We start from the raw sequence: 22,170 nt of genomic DNA on the forward strand, positions 1-22,170 counted from the left end.
TAATTGGTACCTTATAAATTGATCATAAAAAATGTTGCATGATAAGTTAAAAATTTTTCTCATATTTTATGTAACGGTTGACAAATACCAATCATTGTTCAATAATATTCCTCCTTCATAAATACTAGATTCGCATGCAAACCATATTCTATAGCGAGCTGAACTCCATCTTAAAAATGTGATCAAAGTGAAGAAATACAGTTAGAATTATCCTTGGAGTTTAAGCTGAAAAAACGACATGCAGATCTAAGCTACTGAGAGTGATAATAAGCTAAGCCTATTGTTGAATAATATTCCTCAGTTCTAGAATTTAGGTTGGCTACCAAACTATACTCTTTAAGGAGCTAAACTCTTACCTTTGTCTAGCGAAAAACTGCCTGATGGCACGGATTACAGGGAGAGGATTTTCCAGATGGACAGCATGCCCACAATTAGGGATTTCAACCATCTCATGCATCTTCTTTCCTCCCTCATGTCTACCATCACTGAGTTCATACAACATTTCCTCAGCAATTGCTTTGAATTTCCCATCTTTCTCTCCTACAATCACCATGAGAGGTGTTTTACATTGCTTCAACTCTTCCCACAATGACCTATGATCGACAAAAACACAAAATTAACATTAAAAAGCACTGTCTCATTAAACTTTGCTCCTTCAAATTGCTTGTCAGTGCTGAAAGTCAGTTCAATTTCAATAAATTCAAAGCCAATGCTAACAACCAATTTTCATAGGCTTATTATAATATTGGGAATAGAATGAGCACAAGTCCTGGTTGAACGTAAACGGAATAGTATTAAAATGCTTACGGTTGTCTCCCGATGCTTAAATCAGACAGAGATCTCGAAAGACTTTCCACATCATTGTGCTGCAAGCGGCTGGATAATATTAGATTGAAATGTGGATGCCTCCTCAAGCTGTTAAAGGCAGAATATTTTTCTTAAAATTACTTTCATAAGAAGCTTATATAAATATATTATGATATGATGTATAAACTAAAAAGACCCAGGTATTACCTTTTCCAGAGCTCTCCAGTGTACCAGATATCTACAAAAGTTTGCAGGCCATGAGCAACAAGGGAGCATGCTCTGGAATCATCTTTGGCTCTACGAATTTTTCTTGCTATTGCATCTTTTAATCCAGGGCTTCCAGATAATATAACAGCTCCCTTGATCTGTGTAACAAATCATTATTTTGCACAGAAAATAACCTCACAATGACTAAGAAAACATTGAGCATCATGAATGTACCTTATCAGCAAACCGAAGGGCCATGTGCAAGGCAATTCTTGCTCCCATTGAATATCCAACCAGGGTAACTTGTTTGGGAGTAATCTGTTCAATCAGCTTACATAATACGTCTGCAACTACATCAATTGACAAAGCTGGTACATGTGTGACTCCACTATCACTATGACTTTGTATCTTTGTTCCTCCATGGCCAGGAAGGTCAATGGCAATGCATCTCGCAGATCCTGAGATGGCCTTCATGATAGGAATCCAGTCTTCACCAGTTCCAAGAAAACCATGCAGAAATATAAGTACATTATTCTGTGATGGAAAAATAAATGTAGAATGAGCATAAAAAAGTAGAGTCTAATTAAATCCAAAGCATTACGTACAGAGTCAATAGCTGAGACAAATGCAAGTCATCTTTTTAACAAGAAAAATTAATGAGATAGAAATCTATACTACAAATTCCAAATGAAAATATAATCGCAAACACATTCGAATACATATCAAAACCCAAATGTGTGCATAGATGTCTTGAATATTGAATATGCCACCACATTGCAAGATTACCAAATCATATTGACCATTTACATCTAGGTTGCTCTTTCAGAAATCAATTTCTGAGAAATAAAAGAAAAAGTTTAAGAGCATTTGCAACGGAAGCTCCTCATGCCACCATTCCTGACAAGTAGCTAACAAATATTAAATAAACTAATCGAGTAGTACAATGCATAGGAATAAATTTAACAAGCATATAGCATCCCTGCTTAGCATTTCTAATTATTCCTCTACTTACATCAACTCTTTCTCCAATTTCTAGCACTTTGATGGAACTGGAGACGTCCTTTGAATTAACAATCAACTGGTCTCTAGACACTTGCTCCTCAGTGAAAGTTCTACGTATGATTTTGTGGTTGATTTGAAATTTTTGCATGAGTTGGGCAGCGTTAGCAACAGAAGCTTCTACCAAGCCACTGCATGGATTATAACAAATCCCGATAGGATGAGTTGTCACATCTTCTTTAAGCCATTGATAAGTTCCAAGACCATGGGCCATAGGTGGGGCCAGTTCACGGTTCATCACTTTACATAAATCTGCATTTTGTAGCTCCAGATAGCAGGAGAAAAGAATATATGCTGACAAACCTAGGCCACTTTCAAATGCAGCACTGACAACAGCCATCTTCCCCTGTTGCTGAGCCCATCTTGCGATTGATGCTGCATTTTCAAAACCCCCAATGACACTTGGTTTGATCACCTGACCATATCCCAGAATCCAGCAAAAATAGTATAATTTAAACTCCATTATCTCTTAAAGAATGATCAAGAAATGCAGGAGAGTGATGTGTACAATGATCGAATATTTTTGCTGTTTCTATAATTATAAATCATGTAGATGCAGTGTGTTCTCACTAAAGAAGTGAAATAATTTAGCATCAAGTACTAATTGTGAACAAAAGCAAATGGTGAAATCAAAGACACAAATAACAAAACAGCGACAATGAACAGCAGGTAGCAGCTCAATATCAACAATGCTCTTTTGATACTGGAAACCAGAATTAAGATGTTAGCTCAGCCACGTGTGGATTTAACTATTTACTGATAAAAACCGCTAAGATAATGCATTACAAGACCAACCAATTTTATTACATGATTTTAATCCTGTAAAGAATTAATACAATTTAAAATCAAACTAAAGATATTAAGCATACCAAATTGTGGTGTTGTTGGAAATAATTGTAGTTTGATTAAGCTATTATTATTCTGTCAATTCTAAAACCTGAATGGGCTGGTTCTCTTGTCAGGTCAGCTTTCTACATGCAGTTAGCAAAGTGAGTGCTTTATCTAAATAAGAAATGTGCAATTATTAATACTGCTCCAAAAATAAGCTGACCAAAGAAACAATGATCAACACCCCACTGATCAAATTATTGAAGATTTTCTCACTTACAACAGCAACTATTCCTGGATTAGCATACTTCTCAAGCTTTTTAAGAGGATTTTCTTGGAATTTGTCAATGGTTTCATCCAGGGCTACAGGCAAGCCACTTTTTTCACAGTATTTTATTATATCATCTTCATCCTGAACGGGCTCCTGCAAAATAGGAAGACTATAACATAAAAAAATCACTTATGAAGGAAATCACATTTGAATCAACAGAAATAGAGGTTATTAAACCTAAACCAAAGAGAGGTAGAAGGAAAGATAAAGCAAATAGTTAAATGGTCAATATAAAAATAGAAGTCTTCCAAAAAGTTATGCAGAAAGGTTACTGAAAGTTTACAACGAAGTATAGTAGAGACTACATGTAATAATTGATTGCGTAGGATGAATAATAAATAAAATAAAAAGTTTTATTAGTTCCAGCAAATCATACCTCAATATATTGTATGTCACAATTTTTAACCAAAAAGCCAAATTCAAGAGCTTCTTCGTAGTTCCATTTACGATTGGCATCCACACGGAGTTCAATATGGGGACCAACCTTCTTTCTTACTTCTTGTATAACTGCAGCGTCTTGAAAGGGATTTCCTCGGCGTGCAACCTGTTACAAATAATAATTCATTAAATGTCAGCCATTGATGTCATCAATAAGGTGTTAAAGCACACAAATATAAAATACATTTATAAGGAACTTTCAAAACTCTTGTACTATAATTCTGTTAAGTATATCTTACTTTAAGCTTGATGGCAGTGAACCCTTCTTCAACAAGAGTTATAGCAATATTAGCAACCTCCGCAGGTGTCCCCATAGAATCAATGAGGGCACATATCTTAACATTTGATGAGCGTTTAGATATTCCTTCATCTGTTTCTATCTTGGGATATAGTATATTTAAAAAGCTGGTATTATGTCTTGCAGCAATAGCATTAAGAATAGCCATTTCCAATCCACATCTAACACTTGGAAATATTGAACATACCTGCATAACAAGACAGGACTCATCACTCAAAACAATAAGAAAATAAGAAAGACAACAAGGCCTACTAGTATCAACTCCTTTCTCCTTCTACTACTTCTAAAATGAAGACAAAAGGACCTACTGGTATTCCTAACTCTGTCCATATCCATGAAGAGAACGAGCCCTTTAGCAGAGGTAAGAAATAACTGATATTAGCTCCTTTCATAACATGAAGAAGAAATCGAAGTTGCTCTTCAACATCCAGCAGGGTTCCTCGTGGATTTCGAGAGGTGCAACCTTTTTAATTAAAGTAGGAATTAATTGCAAAGGGTAATCTTCAGCACTAGAGAATAAGACAAAAGAAACTGACAAAAAATAACACAGATTATATGAAGGTCAAAAGTATGCCATAAAATGATAATAAAATAGAAAAGAAAAAGAATCTTACAAACATCATTTCAGTGGCTCAACAGTTATGTCATCTTCTTACAATGACTTTCTACATGTTAATTAATTTTTATTCGAAATAAGAACTCAAATAATCACCTAACTTCCCCTATATGAATAAAAGGACAAAAAGAAAATAACACAAAAAAAAAAAACCAAAAATTGAAGAACAAGAACAAGAAAAAGAGTGAAGATGATAAGCATGGAATCTAACCAAAACTAACCTCACCATACCCAACACTTCCATCTTCAAGATACAACGATAAAATAAAACCTTCTCTGTAGATTTTACTTTGGTCATGCTTAACAGGACTTGAAGTAGGTGGAGCACAAAGTTGAATTCTGTCACAACAGTGAAAGATATATCTAGTTAACCCAACTTTTAGCTACAATAAGATTTCAAAGTTTACTTTTCGTCCTCAAAGCCTCACCTATACAGTGAATACTCCAGTTTATGAACCTTAGAAATAGAGAGCCCACATGAAATAGAATCTGAAAAAGAAAACCTTGAAAGGATGTTCGAAGCATGATCTGCTGCTTGGCATGCAAGTTTTCTTAAAGTACTGAAAAGAGGACCGGAATTTGTTAGTATAATGCACACAGAATATCCTTTTAACATAATCAATTTAAAAACTGAGAAGCAATTGAAGAAACAACCTGTGGAAGGTGGCATTTGCACCAATGCAGCTCTCAACTTCAACGACACAATCAGTTCCTAGATGCTGAGATGTTACTAAAGCATCTTCAAGTTCCATTTTTGTCTTCACTACTAAATGCTTTACACTGCAAATTCAGTATGTGTTAGAACTCATATCTATGTCACTCGAAGGAAAAGATAAGAGAAAAGGGAGAGAGCACATGGCAGCAGACCATTGGGAAATGTGGAGCTGATGACAGCCACCTTAAAGCAGAAAGCACCAAGGGAAAAAATGAAACATGGCATAGACTTGGAAAGGAAGTTGGTGGGAGCTGAGGAAAAAGAGATAAAGGCAGCTGAGCAGAAAAAGAGGGATTAGGAAAGAAAATTCAGAAAGGGAGTACGGTGAGAGCAGGCCTCTCGGAAGCTGTGCAAGCCAGTCTTTTGAGTCTCACTGTTGTATTTTGTGTCATGGATATACTGTGCATATGAACTCTCTGTATTGACAGTAAAAGAGAGAATCTGCTTTTGTATTGGAATATGATTGTGTATGATACATTGTGCAGATTGAATACAAGATCTAATTCCATGAATCCATATTTCTAATTCACTGTTCTATTGCTTCAATGTTTACATTATGCTATTTTCAATATTGTTGTTATTGGTTGGAGAGTGATCTCTTGCTGAGAACTAGGGAAACTCTGCTGTTGGATGTCTGTGGTGCAGGTTTAATAGGATAACAAGGAAAAAAATATATTTCATGATGAACAAGAATACAACATTGTAGCCTAAAACAGAAAAACTGCTGAACCTAAACCTCAGAAGTGCATGGTTTCAACAAAATGCTAACATATTCATCTAACCAACTTGCAAATATAATCTACAATAAGCCCCTGGTAAGTCCCCAATTTTTGTTAAGTCCAACCTTTGTTTTCAATCAAAAAATTATTGAATTTGTTTTGACTACATGGAATTACAATCACAATTTACAAATATACTCTGCATCTAAAACATAAGACACACATACAATACATCTAGTAAAGGGCACAAGTATTGATATAAACACAAGCAGTAAGAGAAAGTGCATGCAATATGTGAGATTAAATGAAAATTGAAGAAAAATGCTTCCACATATAAACTATTCTTCAATGTTTTACCCATGTGCCATGCACAGCTTGCCGATTGAAATGTCATGGGCAGTGTAGAAATACTGATTTAAGACTTTTGGTTCAGTTCTATCTGCAATTGGAAGAAAGCTGAAGATTGCACCACCATGATTATTTATCACAAGTATCAGAATGGGTTTCTGCATTGTCCTACAGATAAAGTAAATCTTCAAAATATTAAAGAGTGGTCAACAATTGGTTGCATGTGTAGACCAGACACAATTGAATAGCCAGTTGGGTTGACTATAAACTTCTAAGAGAATTAAATGAATACAGCTAAATATGTAAGCCCTGATTACATATTTGATGTTATATATGTTTAAGATTATTTTAATAACCATAAATTTCAATGACAAACCAAAACTTGCAACAAAAATATCTTACCTCTGTTTCAAAACTGCCAAGCCATTTGTATCATGAAGGAAAGAAACATCTCCATAACACAGAGTACCTAAACATGATTAAGTATCAAGAGACAACATAGATTCATCAAGATTGGAAATCTAAGAAGGGGAAAGAGAAAAAACAAAAGCTTCATGAATAATGAGTGGAAGTAGTCATATTGCTACGGTGCTAGGTGATATTGTCAAGATATAAAGTATATGTCATGGCAGTAATCTTTCCTCGTGATGGATTTTTATCATCAGTGAAGCTCGGTCGGCGCTAGGATAATAATTGTCAAGATTTAAATTTCGTGTCATGGTAGTAAGCTTTCCTCAAACAACATAGATTTCTCCAGAAAAGAGAAAAGACTAAAAAAGATAGACACAGGTTTGTACAAGTTCGTTCAGTTTGAGGAAGGGATCTAATCAATGTGGTGAAACAGATAAACTTATTTTCTTACATTTCCCTCGTTGAGATATATCAGTTTACAGGAAAATATGATTTAAAGTGATTGGTATTGCCTGTTTTGATGAAATTACAAAATGCAGTTACGAGGGTTTTCTTCTAAGTTTTGAGTTTGGGTTTTTTAATGTAAGTTTTGAGCTTGGGTTTCCTTTATATAGGTTTTCTTTCTTGAGATATGATTAAGAGGTAAAATCAGATTACCAGGAATGCAAGAATTACAAAGGGACTCATAGCATAGTAAGTCAGTCAAAACTTACCTGTCTATTGCATCCCACAGCAAAACCAATGGCTGTGCTAAGCAAACCATCAATTCCACTAGCTCCTCTATTTCCAGCCACCCGTATGCAGTTATATGGTAGCTGTGAGTTTAACATCAGATCTGAGGTAGTGTGAGTACAAGTTGTCCAACTAAGTCCATACATATCTGCATCTCGTATTGCCATGCTGTTACCGACAAAAAGAGCAGAATCTGACGTCAGTGCCTTGGAAAGTACATGTGCAACATGCGGTTCAGACAATGAGTAGTTGCCACAAATCTGAAACGATATCTCCCATGCAACCTGCAAAAAAGCACTAAAAAGTTTACAATCTGTCAAAATGGTAAACAGCAAGAAATTGATCAGAGGATATCAATTTTTGAATAAGAAAGTTTTTTTAAAGGCCATCGGTGAACCTTTCACATCAGTATACTCTTTTATAAAACATGTTATGTGGTTTCTTATTAAAAATAGTAAATGAGACAGAAAGAAAGCAATTTCAGACCTTCTTGTCAGAAGAATCAAGAAACCACTACATTTCAGACTAAATTATAGCTCTACTTCATTGCACCAGTGTATGTAATTAAATCAAGTCCCATACAAGTCTTTTAATAAATATTTCCTATAAGAATAGAAAAATTTTCTTTAAAACAGCAGACATACTATTAAGCTTTGTAATCAAGATGAAAATTAATTACAAAAGCTTGTCACGCACTAGCAAAAATTTACAATGGAAAATTTGACTATCTGCATATAAGTAGCAGGTGATTACTTGATGACTAAACAGACAGGATCACTAAACTTTTTTATTGTATTCACAATTTTTAATCACAAGTGATCTAGCTTTAGTCATACTGACCAACTTGAAGTGTAACCATATCTAACATCACTAATATATATATAGATATCTATGGGCACCATTAAAACTAATCAGACTGGATCAAGGACCAAAAGAATTAACTACAGAAATATAAAAAGAAGAGCTTCATAAGGAGTTCAAATACCATCATCTGAACTGTTTGCAGATAACTGCACCATTTGCTTCTCCTATGTGGAACTTGAACTTTAAGCAGTCTATCAGCAAATTGAACAATCGTACTCTGAATCCTGTGCGTTACCAAATGTGAAGGATCTTGACGATATGGATGATTGTTAACCAAGATATATGTGCAAGGAAAACATTCCTCTAGCACCTGAGAAATCCTTTTGCTAGTAATCCGACCTCCAATCTGTTCATAGTTTAGAGTAACTAAGATTTTTTTTTTTTTTGGATAAATAAACAAATAAAAGAAAACTCATCTAACTGACTGCAATTAGCATACATGAAAGAATCCAAATACTGTAATATAAATATTTTCACACACCTATTTTAAATTCTTCATTTTGGTTTTATGAACACTTCAAGTCACAGTATTTATAAAACTCTACCTCAAATATAGCCAATATTCCTTTGGAGGTCCCCCACCCACCCATGCTTGGTAATTACACATGCAAAATGCAGGTAAATATGAAACTTTCACTGACCAAAAAGTTTTGGTTATGAAACCCTGGAAGTTCAGCATATATTAACCTTCCCACTTTGCTTATTTACAATATTACAATTGTACCTTCAAATCTCAAACAATGGCTTCCAAGATGCCAACATGTGCTGTAATTAAATTACACTTTAACGGGTATAATTAAAAAGAAAATTTCAAAGTGGAGTTATACCTGAAGAATTACATCAAACTGCACATAAGCCTTGACAGATTCTGAGAGCAGAGCATGATCAAAATGATCAAGGAATAAAAGATTTTCTTCAATTTCAGGAAAGGATGCAAAGAGCTTTCTCAACCGTAATCCTGACAAGATGTCAGCTACAACTGGCCATTGAAGATGTTTAGCCAAAAGAAGAGCTGCCCACATATCATCCTCACTATGCATTGCACCAACAAGAAAAAGCCCTCTGTTAGCACCTTGAATTAGTTCTAGCACTTCAGTTATAAGGCTATGAGCGTTAATCTTCCATCCATGACACTGATGCACTTGAATATATTTAGAGAATGGTTCAGTGCTTGACATCCATATATCTAATCCCTTCAAACAGCTTGACAACCATTTTTTTGGACTGTTATCCAATGGCTCCCTATAAGGGCAGTTGATATGAACAGGGCCATAAGGTGCTGACATTGCCCAATGGACAGCAGAGTCAAGCGTGGTAAGTACCATCCGTGCAGGAATCTCATCGGTGGGTGCAGGAAGACTGAAGAAGAAACGTACAAAAGAACCAAAATGGTTTACCTGTTAGAAAAGAAGCAATTTGTAAGTTCCTAAACAGCAGACAACATGGTAATACAAGATAAAGTATGAAGAGGAATCAGTCAGTTATGATCAAAGAAATACTAGAATCATTTTCATAGCTTCTCATTGCAATTAGTTATTTCTACCTGATTGATTGCTTGGTTTGCTCCAGCATCCTGAAATTCTGGTGGACGATCTGCAGTAAGTAATAAAACTGGCACAAAATCCTGGCTGGCTTCTACAACCTGTAAATGATCACTGCTCCAAATTAGCTACATATATGAAAAGAAGAAATGAAACTTCAAGTTTCAGCATGAAATAGGAAATGAAAAGATTTCGTCAGGATCGAATGGAACAAATATGAAATATAGATGTTAACATCCAAAAGCATGCAAAAAAACATGTTCTATGGGAATGCATATAGAGTATAGATATTACAATTCTCTATGTTTTAAACTCACAGCTGGAAGAAGATTGGAAACAGCAGTGCCAGATGATGTAATGATTACTGCAGGTTTGTGAGATCCTCTTGCATAACCAACAGCATGATAAGCAAGCGACCGTTCATCAAAACAAGCAATACATGTTGCTAGGGGATGAGAGGAAGCAGCAACAGCAAGGGGAGAGGATCTTGAACCTGGAGCTATACAAAAGTACTGGAATATAGAGTTAATCAGAAGCTTATGCCACAGACAGATTCAAAAAGATTGTCCATGCTTAAGCTTACCGTCAAACCAAGACGAGAACATTCTTCAACTAAAAGTGATGCCCAAACAGCATTGATATTTGCATGATCTCCCAAGGGGTGATTCATTTCACAAGCATGATCTATCTGAAAGTCAAAAATGATACAACTTGAACAATCATCACCCAGATTTGTTTCTTTTCAAATATTATAACAGGTTTTAATACCAGTATCAGTTTGTACATGAATTGCGTACCCAAGTATGCATATTGGGCATACACAGACTGGGTGATAAAGATAAAAAATTTGGGACTAATAAACGATGAAAATCTCATAGTCCCCCAGTTTAGTTCTATGTTTTTGAAAATATAAGATTTCGATAACTAATATATTAATTATATCAGTTAATGCAAATAATATGGACAGCTAGTTCAACAATTGATAAATTAGCTTCATGATATAAAGTCTAATTTTTTAATGGCATTACAAATATTATTCAGCATGATATATCCACACCATGTTACTGGAAACACCAACAGTCGGTGAAAGTCTGAAAGAAAACTGGTAGAAAACAGCATCTCCCTGCAAGAGAATTTAGCACTTCAATAGATTTCATGTTAATATGGTTTGGAACTGGTTTTTTCATAAATAAATGGGAGAACATAAAATAGTCTAGAAACGATGTCGTATCATTTGATATAAAATATATGTTGCACACCACTATATAAGACTTGTTGAGTATATAGATGAAAAAAAAGGAAAAAATATAATAAAATGTGTTTCTCTGTTCCTCTTCCTATCTATTCTATGTCCTTTCCTTCTCTTTGATTCTAGGTTTTCTTTCTCTGTGTGCTCTTTATCTTCATCTTCTAATTCAATTAGTTCAGTCCACATCAATTAGTATTAGAGCGGTGACCCTCCACCATGGCTGAAGAAAAAGACCAAAAGTTTAAACAAGAAATGTTACAGTATCTACAAGAAGCATTGCAAGAATCAGAGATGAGTTTCAATAAGTTACCGACAGAGTACTTTGACGTTTCTCATAGGTTGCTAATGGAGTCCTTTGACAAGATCAACAACTTAATTAGAGGTTTGAGTCTGCCATTTGTTGAAATTTTTGAACAAAAATTTGACCTAGAGGAATTAGAACCAATTGTTGAAATTTTTGAACAAATAGATGTCGTTTTTGATGATCTTGTTCAAATTGCTCTCTAAGCTAATTCTAATTCAACCGTTGAGTTCACTATTAATGATAATGATGAAAGGGAGAAGATCCTAGATTTGGTAGTTATGGCTATTGAGAGGGATGCACATTAGGAGAATAAATTGTTGGAAGTTGATGAGATTCCTGTGGCTGATCCTTTAGGCAAACTTGGCCTGGAAGCAGCTTTAAGTCTTGTGACTGATGCTTATGTGGAAACACTAGTTGTTAGTGATCCTGCTACATATGAAATACAACATGCTTAGAAGGAGACTATTATTGATGACTTGTGTTGTGACAATCAAGAAACAACCATAGTCAAATTGAATGATACTTATGAGATTGCTAACAAAGCCCTTCTTGGTGTTCCTGTCATTCTTAGTGAGACAACAACCAAACCTCCTACTGTTGAGTTAGGAACTTCTATCATTGGTGAAAATTTTCCACCTGTAGAAACAGAAGCGAGAACCCAAAATTCTCTGATTCTCCTCCTATCAATAGGACTAAGGTGAACAATGAAGTTGAGAATAGTTTTGTTGGAACTGATGACTCGAGACTAGAAACAATTATTGGATTTGCTTCTATGGTGTCAAAAGAGAAAGCAACAACTTTGACAAGTGATGACTCCAACCTGAAATCCAAAGTCTGGGAATAAGGCACCCAATGTGTTGACAACCAGATGATCATCGTTAACAATGCAATCGCAAAATTTGGTAAAAATGACTCCAAAGAAGAGGGAAGAACATTTGTTGTTCTTGTTAGCATAATTGCTACACTTAAGTGGGTTGCATCAATTAAGAATGTTGTTAAACCAAATGTGGAATTTTCTTACAAGGCTAAGTCATTTGGAAAGCATTGTTTAACTTCACTGGTGCCTTGGGAGATAAGGTTTCTGCATATGCAAGTCATAATCTGGTGTTTGAGATTCAAGCAACAATTCCCTATACATCTAAGAAGATCAAAGGGTCATATATGGAAAGAAATTGTTGGTCACATGGTTAATGTTTTGTTCTAATGGGATGTTGGATGTTTGAAAATTATGTTGAAGATAACATCCTCATTTACTTGGAGAAACCTACATGATGGCTCAAAGAGACTTCACCTCTCGAAACTCTTCCTTGAGGAGAAGGAAGCTTGAAGAAGAGGGAATTGATATAGTTTGGAATTGGTTTTTCAATAAATAAATGGGTGAACATTAAATAGTCTAGAAACAATGTCATATCATTTGATATAGAGTGTATGTTGCACACCACTATATAAGGCTTGTTGAGTGTATTGATGAAAAAAATGATAAAATATAATAAAACGTGTTTCTTTGTTCTTTTCCCTATCTGTTCTATATCCTGTCCTTCTCCTTGATTTTAGATTTCCTTTCTCTGTGTGCTTTTTATCTTCATTTTCTTATTCAATTACTTCAATTCAGATCACATGTTGAACCTGAAATCGAATTAAGGGCACTAAACTTTAAATAATATTTCCAAGCTTTTACAGTTACATTAGTGAAACCTCATCAATGAAAAGCAATTAGAATTATCAACAACAAACAATTACCAGGAAAAAGGGTATACCAGTTCCATGGGATCAGAGCCAAAAACTCTTGTGACCATTGAAGTAGCATTCACACATACCTACAAAATATGGGGATATAACAAGTTTAAAGGTGTCGGCAAGGAATGAGAAGATTAAATATTCAGAGCATTTGGTACCAAAGTCCAAATGTCAAATCTTCAAAGCCAACCATATAGACTACTAGATAAGACAAAATAAATGGTAAACCAAAAAGTTAAGAATACCACGTAAAGATCCAAGCAAAAAGCTATCATGAACTTGGTTAGAAAGCAACTGTCCAATTAAAATCTTGCAAGAGGCCTCTTCATGAAATAAAATGGACTAACTTTCTTCATAATGAATTGAGCATGTGCTCATGTAAACAAGATCAAATTTTCAGAAGAGAAAAATACCCTTTAAACGTGAAAAGAGATGGCATCTGCAGATCCAGCACAATATTGAAAAGCAAGTGACAATGCAGGTTCAAAATTTGTAATATGGTATTCTACTCAACACAATTATTGTTAGTCCTACCTCAATTAAGGCCAACCCACTGTATGAAAATTATTGGGAGTAAAATTAAAATAAAAAAATTGATGACAAAAAAAGAATCACTACTGTCTTCACTTTTATCCTTTACCATATTAAGCTTTCTGAGAGCAGATTTTATGTATCTGGAGTTGCATCCCTCTGTAGCAGGCCATAAATGACAGCTGGCCTGGAATGGAACATAAAGATCATGATCATAATATTGACTATGGTTATAGAAGTAATAGGAACAAGCAAATTGAAAAACCTTTTTGTTAACATAGATCAGTTTAAACAAACTTGACTAATTCAGAATTCAAACAATCTTATACAACTTTTAAAAACAAAAGAGAAAGAACTACAAATGTGTGTGTGTGCTCGCATGTGCCTAGCCTCCCACTACACTGAAAAAAGTTGGAAATCTACTAAGGCTCTAACACATTGGATTGACTGCCTAATAAACAACAACATAAAGTGTCCAGTGGCATCTCATCTTGAGTAAGGGTGAGTTGTTACAGCACAAATCACTGTTTCATTCCCACTCACGAGGAGATAAGAAAAGCTGCAATTGCTGAATAATTGAGATTACTGATACAGCAAAGTATTTTCAAAATATAACTCAAAGAGAACCATGTTAGAAAATTTTATAAAAGACCAAGCTAAACACAAACATTGGATAGGCAATGATCCAAAAGATACAAAAGCATGAGTTGTCATCCACCCAAGACATTTAAGTTGATCATAAGGCGGTCAAGAGTATTAAAGATAAATTTTTTATAGCAAACATCAACATCAAATTTAAATTGTTTTTACCTAATAACGGTATACTCTTAATCCAAAGAGCTGAATTCTATTTTGTAGAGAATTAGTAAAATCCTCAGAGGAACTACACTAGCATGATGCAAGATAACAACCATGAGTACCTGGCATAAAGATGACTCATAAGATTGAAGGGCCTGCTTGAATGTACAATGCAGCGCATCACCCCATGCCAGTGTTGCTGCTAAGATAGAAATATCCTCGTGCTCATTTAATTCTATCTGTTGAAACAATTATTTTATATTCATAAGCACATAGCATTGTGGTGTTTCTATTGGCTGAAGCTCCAAAAGAAAATAAACACCAAAAAGCAATCACACATATTTCAAAAAGTTAGAAGATGATCATAATCACAGCTCAAATACAGGTACAAGCATTACAGAGCTGTATAAATTGACATTCAGATTACCTGAGGAACAAAGAAGTAAAAAGAACCAGCCTCATGCTTCATGGAAGATGACTTTAAGTCACAATTACAATCCATGAAACCATAAGTTGTTACAGGGATTGAATCATTTGAGAAATATCTGCAGACAAACTACACAAAATTTCTTTAATTTTCAAGTAAAATAAACAAGAAAGCCCTTAAACTAACCAAAAGTTAACTATGTTCCAGAATTAATACTCGGTAACAAAAATTTAAAAAAAAAAAATGTTTGAGGCATTAATAACAAGAAAATCACAATATGGTGTCTTCTTATTTTAGATACCAATTTTTCACATCTAAAAGGCATCATTTACTGAAGCAACCTTCTAGCTGCTCTTTCAAAAATGGACAATGATGTCAAAGTTAGGGAGCTAAATCAGACTGGTAACTTGGAGTATATTCCTAGTTAGTAAATACGCGTATTATTCCCGTTCCCGTATTATTCACGTATTAAACACGTTTGAAAGAATTTTTAAACCCAAAATATATTAAATGCATATTTTCGTCATTCCCGTATTAAAAGTAAATTATAAGAAGTATTTACGTTTGCCTTTTTTTGAATTTTTTTACTAAACATGAAGTACAAAATTGTCCCTTCTATTTTCAATTATTTATAAAAATACCACTGTCATTTTAAAAAAAACTCACGACATTTCTTTCTCAATTCCCAGCCCTAATTTTGTATTTTCCTCTCCTGTGTTTATACAAAAATTCACTCCGATCTGAAGTCTGAAATTCAAACTGCTTAATTTGTTTATTTTTCCCAATTGACAAGTACGTTACTTATTGTACAAAGAATTTTGATTATGTCTTATGTTATATTAGGTTTAATAGTTAATTAAATACTTTACATTTGAATTGTTATATTGATTTTCAATAGGAGATTAATGAAAACTACTGAAATTATTATAATATTATCATATTTTTAGAAACGTATTATTGATGATTTGTCGTATTAAACTCATATATATACGTTTCATACTTTTCCCATATACAAATTTTAAGGACATTTTTTTACAAACGTATTTTTTATTATTCGTCGTATTATACATGCATAATTCACATACCATTTTTTTCCCATTTCCATATTTACTAACAAAGGTTATATTGCAAAGTAGTCTTTTGAGGGCATTTTACAGTTAGAGGGATGATGAGTGCACCTCTAGAACAATGGTGAAAACATAGCAATATCTGTAATAAATAGTTGTTAGAACTTAAATACTATTGTTGAGCTTTAACTCATCAGCTTAAAAGTTCAGATCAAGTGGCAACTTAACATCGTATCAAAAAAATATTGTTAACCAAGTAATCTTGTGTTGAAATTTGTTAGAGCAAAGGTATCTGTAACCCGCAAGAAGACCAAAAAAGTGAAAGTGGGGCCATTATGCAATTATGATTAAGTGGAAGAAAGGGGATTAAAGGAGGAGAAAAAGTAGGGAAAGTGGGGCAGTTATGATAAAGTGAAACAGTGGAAAACTGAGGAGGAAAAAAGTAGGGAACATGGAAACATGTGGGAGCATTTACAAATTCAGCAAATATAAAAGGAAGATTTATGCAAAAGGAAGAGGAAGGAAAAATTGACATAAATCATAGTGCTAAGGAGAGATCTAGCCTCTCAAAAGCTACACAATTAGGGAGAGATTCTGGCCTCCCAAAAACTAGCAGAATTGTGTTTGATTTTTGTTTTTGTTCTTTGTAGACACTACTATTATTCGGTATAAAAATCCTATTTTCCGTTCTATTCTATTTGTGCAGTTTGGATTGATTATTTGAGAGTTAAGAGGCTTATAGGGTCCTAACAAAATCCCCAACTGTATTACTTAAAACATATTAAGTTGCATTGCTGTTATTTAGTATAGTTGTTGAAATTGTGTATGCTCATCCATTTTAATCTTTCTTTTAATACAATTGTGTCAAAACCTGTTTATAAAATAACCACCTAAAGTAGCACTAATGATTAAGAGGAAATTATTAATTTATCAAATAATGCATCAAAATCACGGTGATTACTAGAAAGAGAAAAAAATGCCATAGAAAGAAAATTTGACCAACCTCTTTAGAGCACTTCGCTCTCCTTTAGCACATGAAGAAGAATGAGTAAAGTAAATAGCAGTTCCGATTCCAAACACACCACGAGTTTGATTCAAATATAATGATTTGCAAGTTGGGCTCTCCATTTCCTTAGAAAGAAAAAATACAGGAAATACTCCTGATGACTCTGGTTGACAACAAAACCAATTTAAAGCTTTTGCACTCGGAGGCACAGCAATCTGCAAATCCACCATCTCATTGCCTTTTTCACATGGATCATACATAAATAAATAACGGAAGACCAAATTGGCAGAATTTCAAGTTGTTCACATTTTAATTCATGTGATTCTACACTTCTCTTTAAAATTATATTCCCCTAACAGTCAATTTGTAGAGTATTAATACAAACTCTTGCACGCAAACTAAAGCGACATTACACTATTATTATAACATTATTTGTCCTCATTAACTAACTTGATCATTTAATTTTTGCACTTGCATTAATTGTGTGTAATATCAATAGTATGCGTATTATCGTTATTAAAAATACAAAAATATTAATCAATGTAACAATGTGGATTTGAATGTTGATATAAACTTACAATATAAATCATCTACCATACCTGAAATCTTAAAACTCCGCAAGTAGACTTAGGGGGATCCAACTTCAACTCCTCCACAGCCTCCTTAACACTCTGAATCCCATGCTCAAGCGTCAATGCTGGAGGCAGAGTACGCGTGATACAAGTCTCCACCACCACATCATCATCTTCACCAACCATTCCTTCCTCAATATCAATTCCTAGTCCATCAAATCTCACCCCTTTCACGGCCTAACAAATAATATAATAACAGTAATTACAATGCCAACAGGAATAGTAAAAGAAACTAAAGAAAAACAAGCGAGAGAGAAAGAAAAACCTCAGAGTTAGAGTTTGAAGGAAGGCGAAGTGAGTGAAAGCGAAGGAAACTTCTTGTGTTGAGGAATGCGACATGAGGTGATGATAGTTTAAAATGAATAAACGGTTTCTTCAGTCGATAAGTTGAGTTTGAAAATGGCGAAGAGAATGTGTTCGCGAAAAGTAGATGAGCTTTCATCGTGAATGCGAACAGAAGTGATGAGTTTGACAGTGGTGAGTTTGCGCGTTACGAGGTGAACGGATAAGAAGACTCCACATCACCGGCGCTTTATCTATTTTTCTCCCTCAGTTAAGCTGAAAGCAGAGTCTGTAAATTTAATCTGAAGAAAGGAGAATAACAATTTTATTCTTAATTTCAAATTATCTTTTTAATTTCTGCCACGTTGTAAAAACACGTAAGAAAAAAAGTCAAACTCCGTGGTGGGACACACTCACCTCACGCCAACCACACGATTTTCTTATACCGGCATATCTTCCTAAAATACCCATTATTATTACTAAAATTACCATTTTCCGTGCAATCACAATTCAAAAACAAACCATTCAAACATCTCTACAAGGGCAATTTAGACCCTGTGATGTCCCCATTTAAATTTGAATCTTTCAAGTTTCAACCATCCTAGAACTGTTCAGCATTTTACAGCAAAACTGAAAAAAAAAAAAAATTAATCAGAATTTAGCCATGGCTAGTTACCCTAAACTTGAAGCTCTATGTATCTTCCTTCTCTTTCTCTCGTTTGCATTGCCATCTACGGCTGAGCAACGACAGAGACAATGTGAGTCAAAATACAAAGGACGATGCCACAACAAGGCACAAGCGTTAAATTTGAAAATAATCGCCACTGTTTCAATTCTAGTTGCCAGCATGCTCGGCGTTTGTCTTCCTCTGTTTACACGCACCGTGCCGGCTTTCCACCCCGATAAAGATTTGTTTTTAGTGGTTAAAGCCTTTGCTTCGGGTGTGATACTAGCAACCGGTTACATGCACGTGTTGCCGGATTCTTTTGATGACTTGAAATCTCCGTGTTTGAATGAAAATCCTTGGAAGAAGTTTCCTTTCACCACTTTTGTGGCAATGCTATCGGCCCTTATGACGCTTATGGTGGACTCGTTTGCAATGAGTTATTGCACGAAGCATACTAGTAAGGTTGATATTAATGAGAGAGGAGTATTATCAAATACTGTTGAAGATGGACATGGAAAATTCAGTAAGAATGTGGATGAAATGGATGAAAAAAGTTCTGAATTGTTGAGGAATCGGGTTGTGGCTCAGGTACTGGAAATGGGAATTGTAGTGCACTCAGTGGTAATTGGTGTGGCAATGGGGGCCTCAAATAATCCTTGCACCATAAGGCCACTTATTGCCGCTCTTTGCTTCCATCAACTCTTCGAAGGATTGGGCGTTGGTGGCTGCTTACTACAAGTGAGTCATCTCTCCTAACTCTCACTTTTAATATACATGTTTCTAAATTAATGTGAATTTGATTATCATTAATCAGGCTGAATATGGAAGAAAGATGAAAGCAATGATGGTGTTATTCTTCTCGGGCACAACTCCAATTGGGATCGTGCTGGGAATTGGTTTGTCAAATCATGTATACAGTGAAACAAGTCCCACTGCTCTGATTGTGGTTGGTTTGTTGAATGCTTGCTCTGCTGGGTTACTGAATTATATGGCATTGGTCGATCTGTTGGCTGCTGATTTTATGGGGCCTAAACTACAAGCAAGTCCGAAGCTCCAGATGTGGGCATATGTTGCTGTTCTTCTAGGTGTTGGCGGCATGTCATTGATGGCCAAATGGGCTTAGTACATCATTCTCATATATACCCAAACCTTAGTAATTTTTTAAAAAGAAAAATCATCTTAATTATATGGATATTTTTCTAATGAACTATCTACTTTAGGAATTAGTGATATAACACTCTATCAATTTAGTGTATGAATGTGGTAATAAATTTCAGTGTTAATAGTTTTCAGAAGAAAAGCAAATATGTAGTCTAACCCTTATATAATGATAATTAGACCATGGGCTTTTATTTTGAATTGTTTATATGTGTCATATAAAAAAGCAAGTATGATTGGATTTGCATTGTTATTTCTATGAATTTTTTTAATCTAACCTCTCATCTGTAATATTATAGTGCCATGCTGTCATGTGACCATTTGGCAATCTAATGAAGGGCAATCAAAAGATCAAAGTCTCTTTAATTTGTAACAAGCTCATCATTTTATTTATTGCTTAAGAAATCAGCTGCAGAACTTCTCAAGGGTCTGGCTTATTGAGAAATTTTAATCATATAATTACACTAGCAAAACCTTAATTTCCATGCTCTTGTTTTGCTTCTTGATGTTCAAAGACAGTTCCCAGGGTTGAAGGTGACCAATTCTCATCAAGGCATACGCACCAAGTATCTTGGCAAGTGCAGTTTATGCATTTTTCACAAACATGGATGCAGTCTTCCGTTACCTTGCATCGAAATGAAATCACGTTCCTCCCTTCTGCTGCCATCTTTGAATCTGCAAGAACTTCAATTTTCAACTTAACATTGCTAACTTTTATTTAATATGAAAAGAAACATCAGTTTATTACAAAAACATTCCTTGATTATGTAACCAACTAATATTACTTTAATAAAATAAGTTAATGATGGATTAATCCATTTCTATAAGGGATAGAAATCACTAACAAGATGCCATCATCACAAGCATGACCAAGACTAGAAAAACCAACTTAGATGAAGATTTCTCCATTGTTGAACTATAGTAGTGGATATAATACGTATATATCTTCTTGTACTAGGACTACTCGGGAACTGATTATATAGATGAACATGAAACTGCATAATTAATCCAATAACAAATCTAATCCTTAGATGGAATTGTATTAAGTGTAAGTTGTGTTCATTAAATGAATATGCATGCATAACTTGGTAAATTCTTAAATGTGAAAAATGATAAATATTAAGCACAAACAAACTTTCCATAACAAAGTGGGTTATGATAAATATTAAACACAAATAAACTTTCCATAACAAAATGGGTTATTATCATAAACCTCCCTTAAGGTTTTAGGTTTTCTCAAGTTGCTCCCACACAAATAAAAAATTCCCAAAAAACTCAGCTGGCAATTCCCTTTTCATTGTGCGCCACTCCTGGTCCTAGTTAATAATAACGAGAAAGGAAAAAAAGTATGAAAATACACTAGTATTATAGGATGAAATGTAAAAATCACATTTGTTAAAATAAAACCGTAAAATTCATATATGAAAAAAATATGAAATGTGTATATGCAGATTTAATATGTCAAATCTTTGATCCGCCTCTAGTTAAAACCTAACACCTTTTAGAATGTGTTTCAATAAATAGAACATCCTCATTTAGCACATTATTAGCACATGAAGTTGCCCCAAATAACAAATCTCTAACTATTGATTCAGAACTCAAAACTCATGCTTCCACTCTAAATTCCCAACATGATTTGATTTTGTGATCTTAATGAAATTTTTTTTTATATATTAGTTTATTCAATAGTTTTCATGAGAGAAGAAACAAGTTTTGTTGTTTAAAAGTTGTCCAAAATTTAAAATTTTGAATATGTTGCATATATATCTAGGAAACATGTAAACTAAGTTATTTTTAAGCGAAAAGGACTATTTCCCACCCAACTTTTAGGCTATTCTCAAACCTATACTCATGAGAGATGAAAAACGCCTATTTCCACTTATGGACAAATTTTTGTCAATTTTTTTTGTTAAAGGAAGGGGTAAAATAGTCATTTTATTATTTATATTAAAAATTATAAAGTTTATTACTTTTCACCCCCCTTAGATTTTAGAAACTAAAATTTCACATTTACCTAAAGTTTTTAAACTTTGAAAAGTAACATTTTCACCCCCAAACCTAGGGTTTTCATATTTTTCAAAATGCAGCCGCCCCCCATAACTTTCAAAAATAGCAGTTTCACCCCCATTCTTCAACTTCATCTTCGACCTCCTCTTTCTCGTGGTGCGATGGTGGTGGTGAGATGAAAAGGTCTCTCTTCGTTGCTCCACCCAGACAACGCTTCGTCTTCCTTCGTCGCTAGTCGCGTCATCCAGGCGCGACAAAGAAGTGTCATCTTTCGTTTGTTCTTCTAGATCTAGACGATGTTTTGTCGTCAAGATCTAGACGACGAAGGGTCATCCTTCATCGTCCTTTGTAGTCAGAGATGGGAGATCGATGGAATGCGTCGGTCGTCGGT

At 34.5% G+C, this 22,170-nt stretch overlaps 2 protein-coding genes and 1 long non-coding RNA gene across 3 annotated transcripts; 1 reads left to right on the forward strand and 2 right to left on the reverse strand.

The window, feature by feature from the left end:
* Positions 1-129: 129 nt before the first annotated feature.
* LOC123212909 (protein PHYLLO, chloroplastic) lies at positions 130-18,217 on the reverse strand. Its single transcript, XM_044632148.1, is given in 29 exon segments — positions 130-593; positions 808-915; positions 1,015-1,172; positions 1,249-1,548; positions 2,027-2,488; positions 3,182-3,325; positions 3,609-3,776; positions 3,910-4,155; positions 4,277-4,404; positions 4,407-4,431; positions 4,806-4,923; positions 5,013-5,144; positions 5,239-5,364; positions 6,376-6,534; positions 6,769-6,835; positions 7,487-7,793; positions 8,495-8,719; positions 9,201-9,770; positions 9,917-10,015; positions 10,232-10,426; positions 10,498-10,602; positions 10,972-11,037; positions 13,225-13,284; positions 13,845-13,922; positions 14,656-14,772; positions 14,961-15,078; positions 17,031-17,248; positions 17,633-17,842; positions 17,931-18,217. Coding segments are annotated over 29 exon segments (5,127 nt in total). The 5' UTR covers positions 18,108-18,217; the 3' UTR covers positions 130-352.
* A 394-nt stretch (positions 18,218-18,611) lies between these two features.
* Positions 18,612-19,737, forward strand: LOC123214953 (zinc transporter 7-like). Its single transcript, XM_044634982.1, has 2 exons — positions 18,612-19,352; positions 19,429-19,737. The coding sequence occupies exons 1-2, from the start codon at positions 18,612-18,614 to the stop codon at positions 19,735-19,737; spliced, it is 1,050 nt and encodes a 349-aa protein (XP_044490917.1).
* A 401-nt stretch (positions 19,738-20,138) lies between these two features.
* Positions 20,139-20,727, reverse strand: LOC123214955. Its single transcript, XR_006501917.1, has 2 exons — positions 20,618-20,727; positions 20,139-20,447 (listed from the first exon to the last, which is right to left on the reverse strand). It is a non-coding gene; the product is annotated as an uncharacterized LOC123214955 (long non-coding RNA).
* Positions 20,728-22,170: the final 1,443 nt, after the last annotated feature.

The sequence above is a fragment of the Mangifera indica genome, chromosome 4 (assembly GCF_011075055.1).
Source record: "Mangifera indica cultivar Alphonso chromosome 4, CATAS_Mindica_2.1, whole genome shotgun sequence".
NCBI lineage: Eukaryota > Viridiplantae > Streptophyta > Magnoliopsida > Sapindales > Anacardiaceae > Mangifera > Mangifera indica.

What these genes read in the sequence shown, in the direction of transcription:
- LOC123214953 (XM_044634982.1), top strand. Translation starts at nt 18,612, where the DNA reads ATGGCTAGTTACCCTAAACTTGAAGCTCTATGTATCTTCCTTCTCTTT. An exon ending in TTGGTGGCTGCTTACTACAA is followed by an intron (nt 19,353 to 19,428) that starts GTGAGTCATCTC and finishes ATCATTAATCAG; the next exon opens with GCTGAATATGGAAGAAAGAT.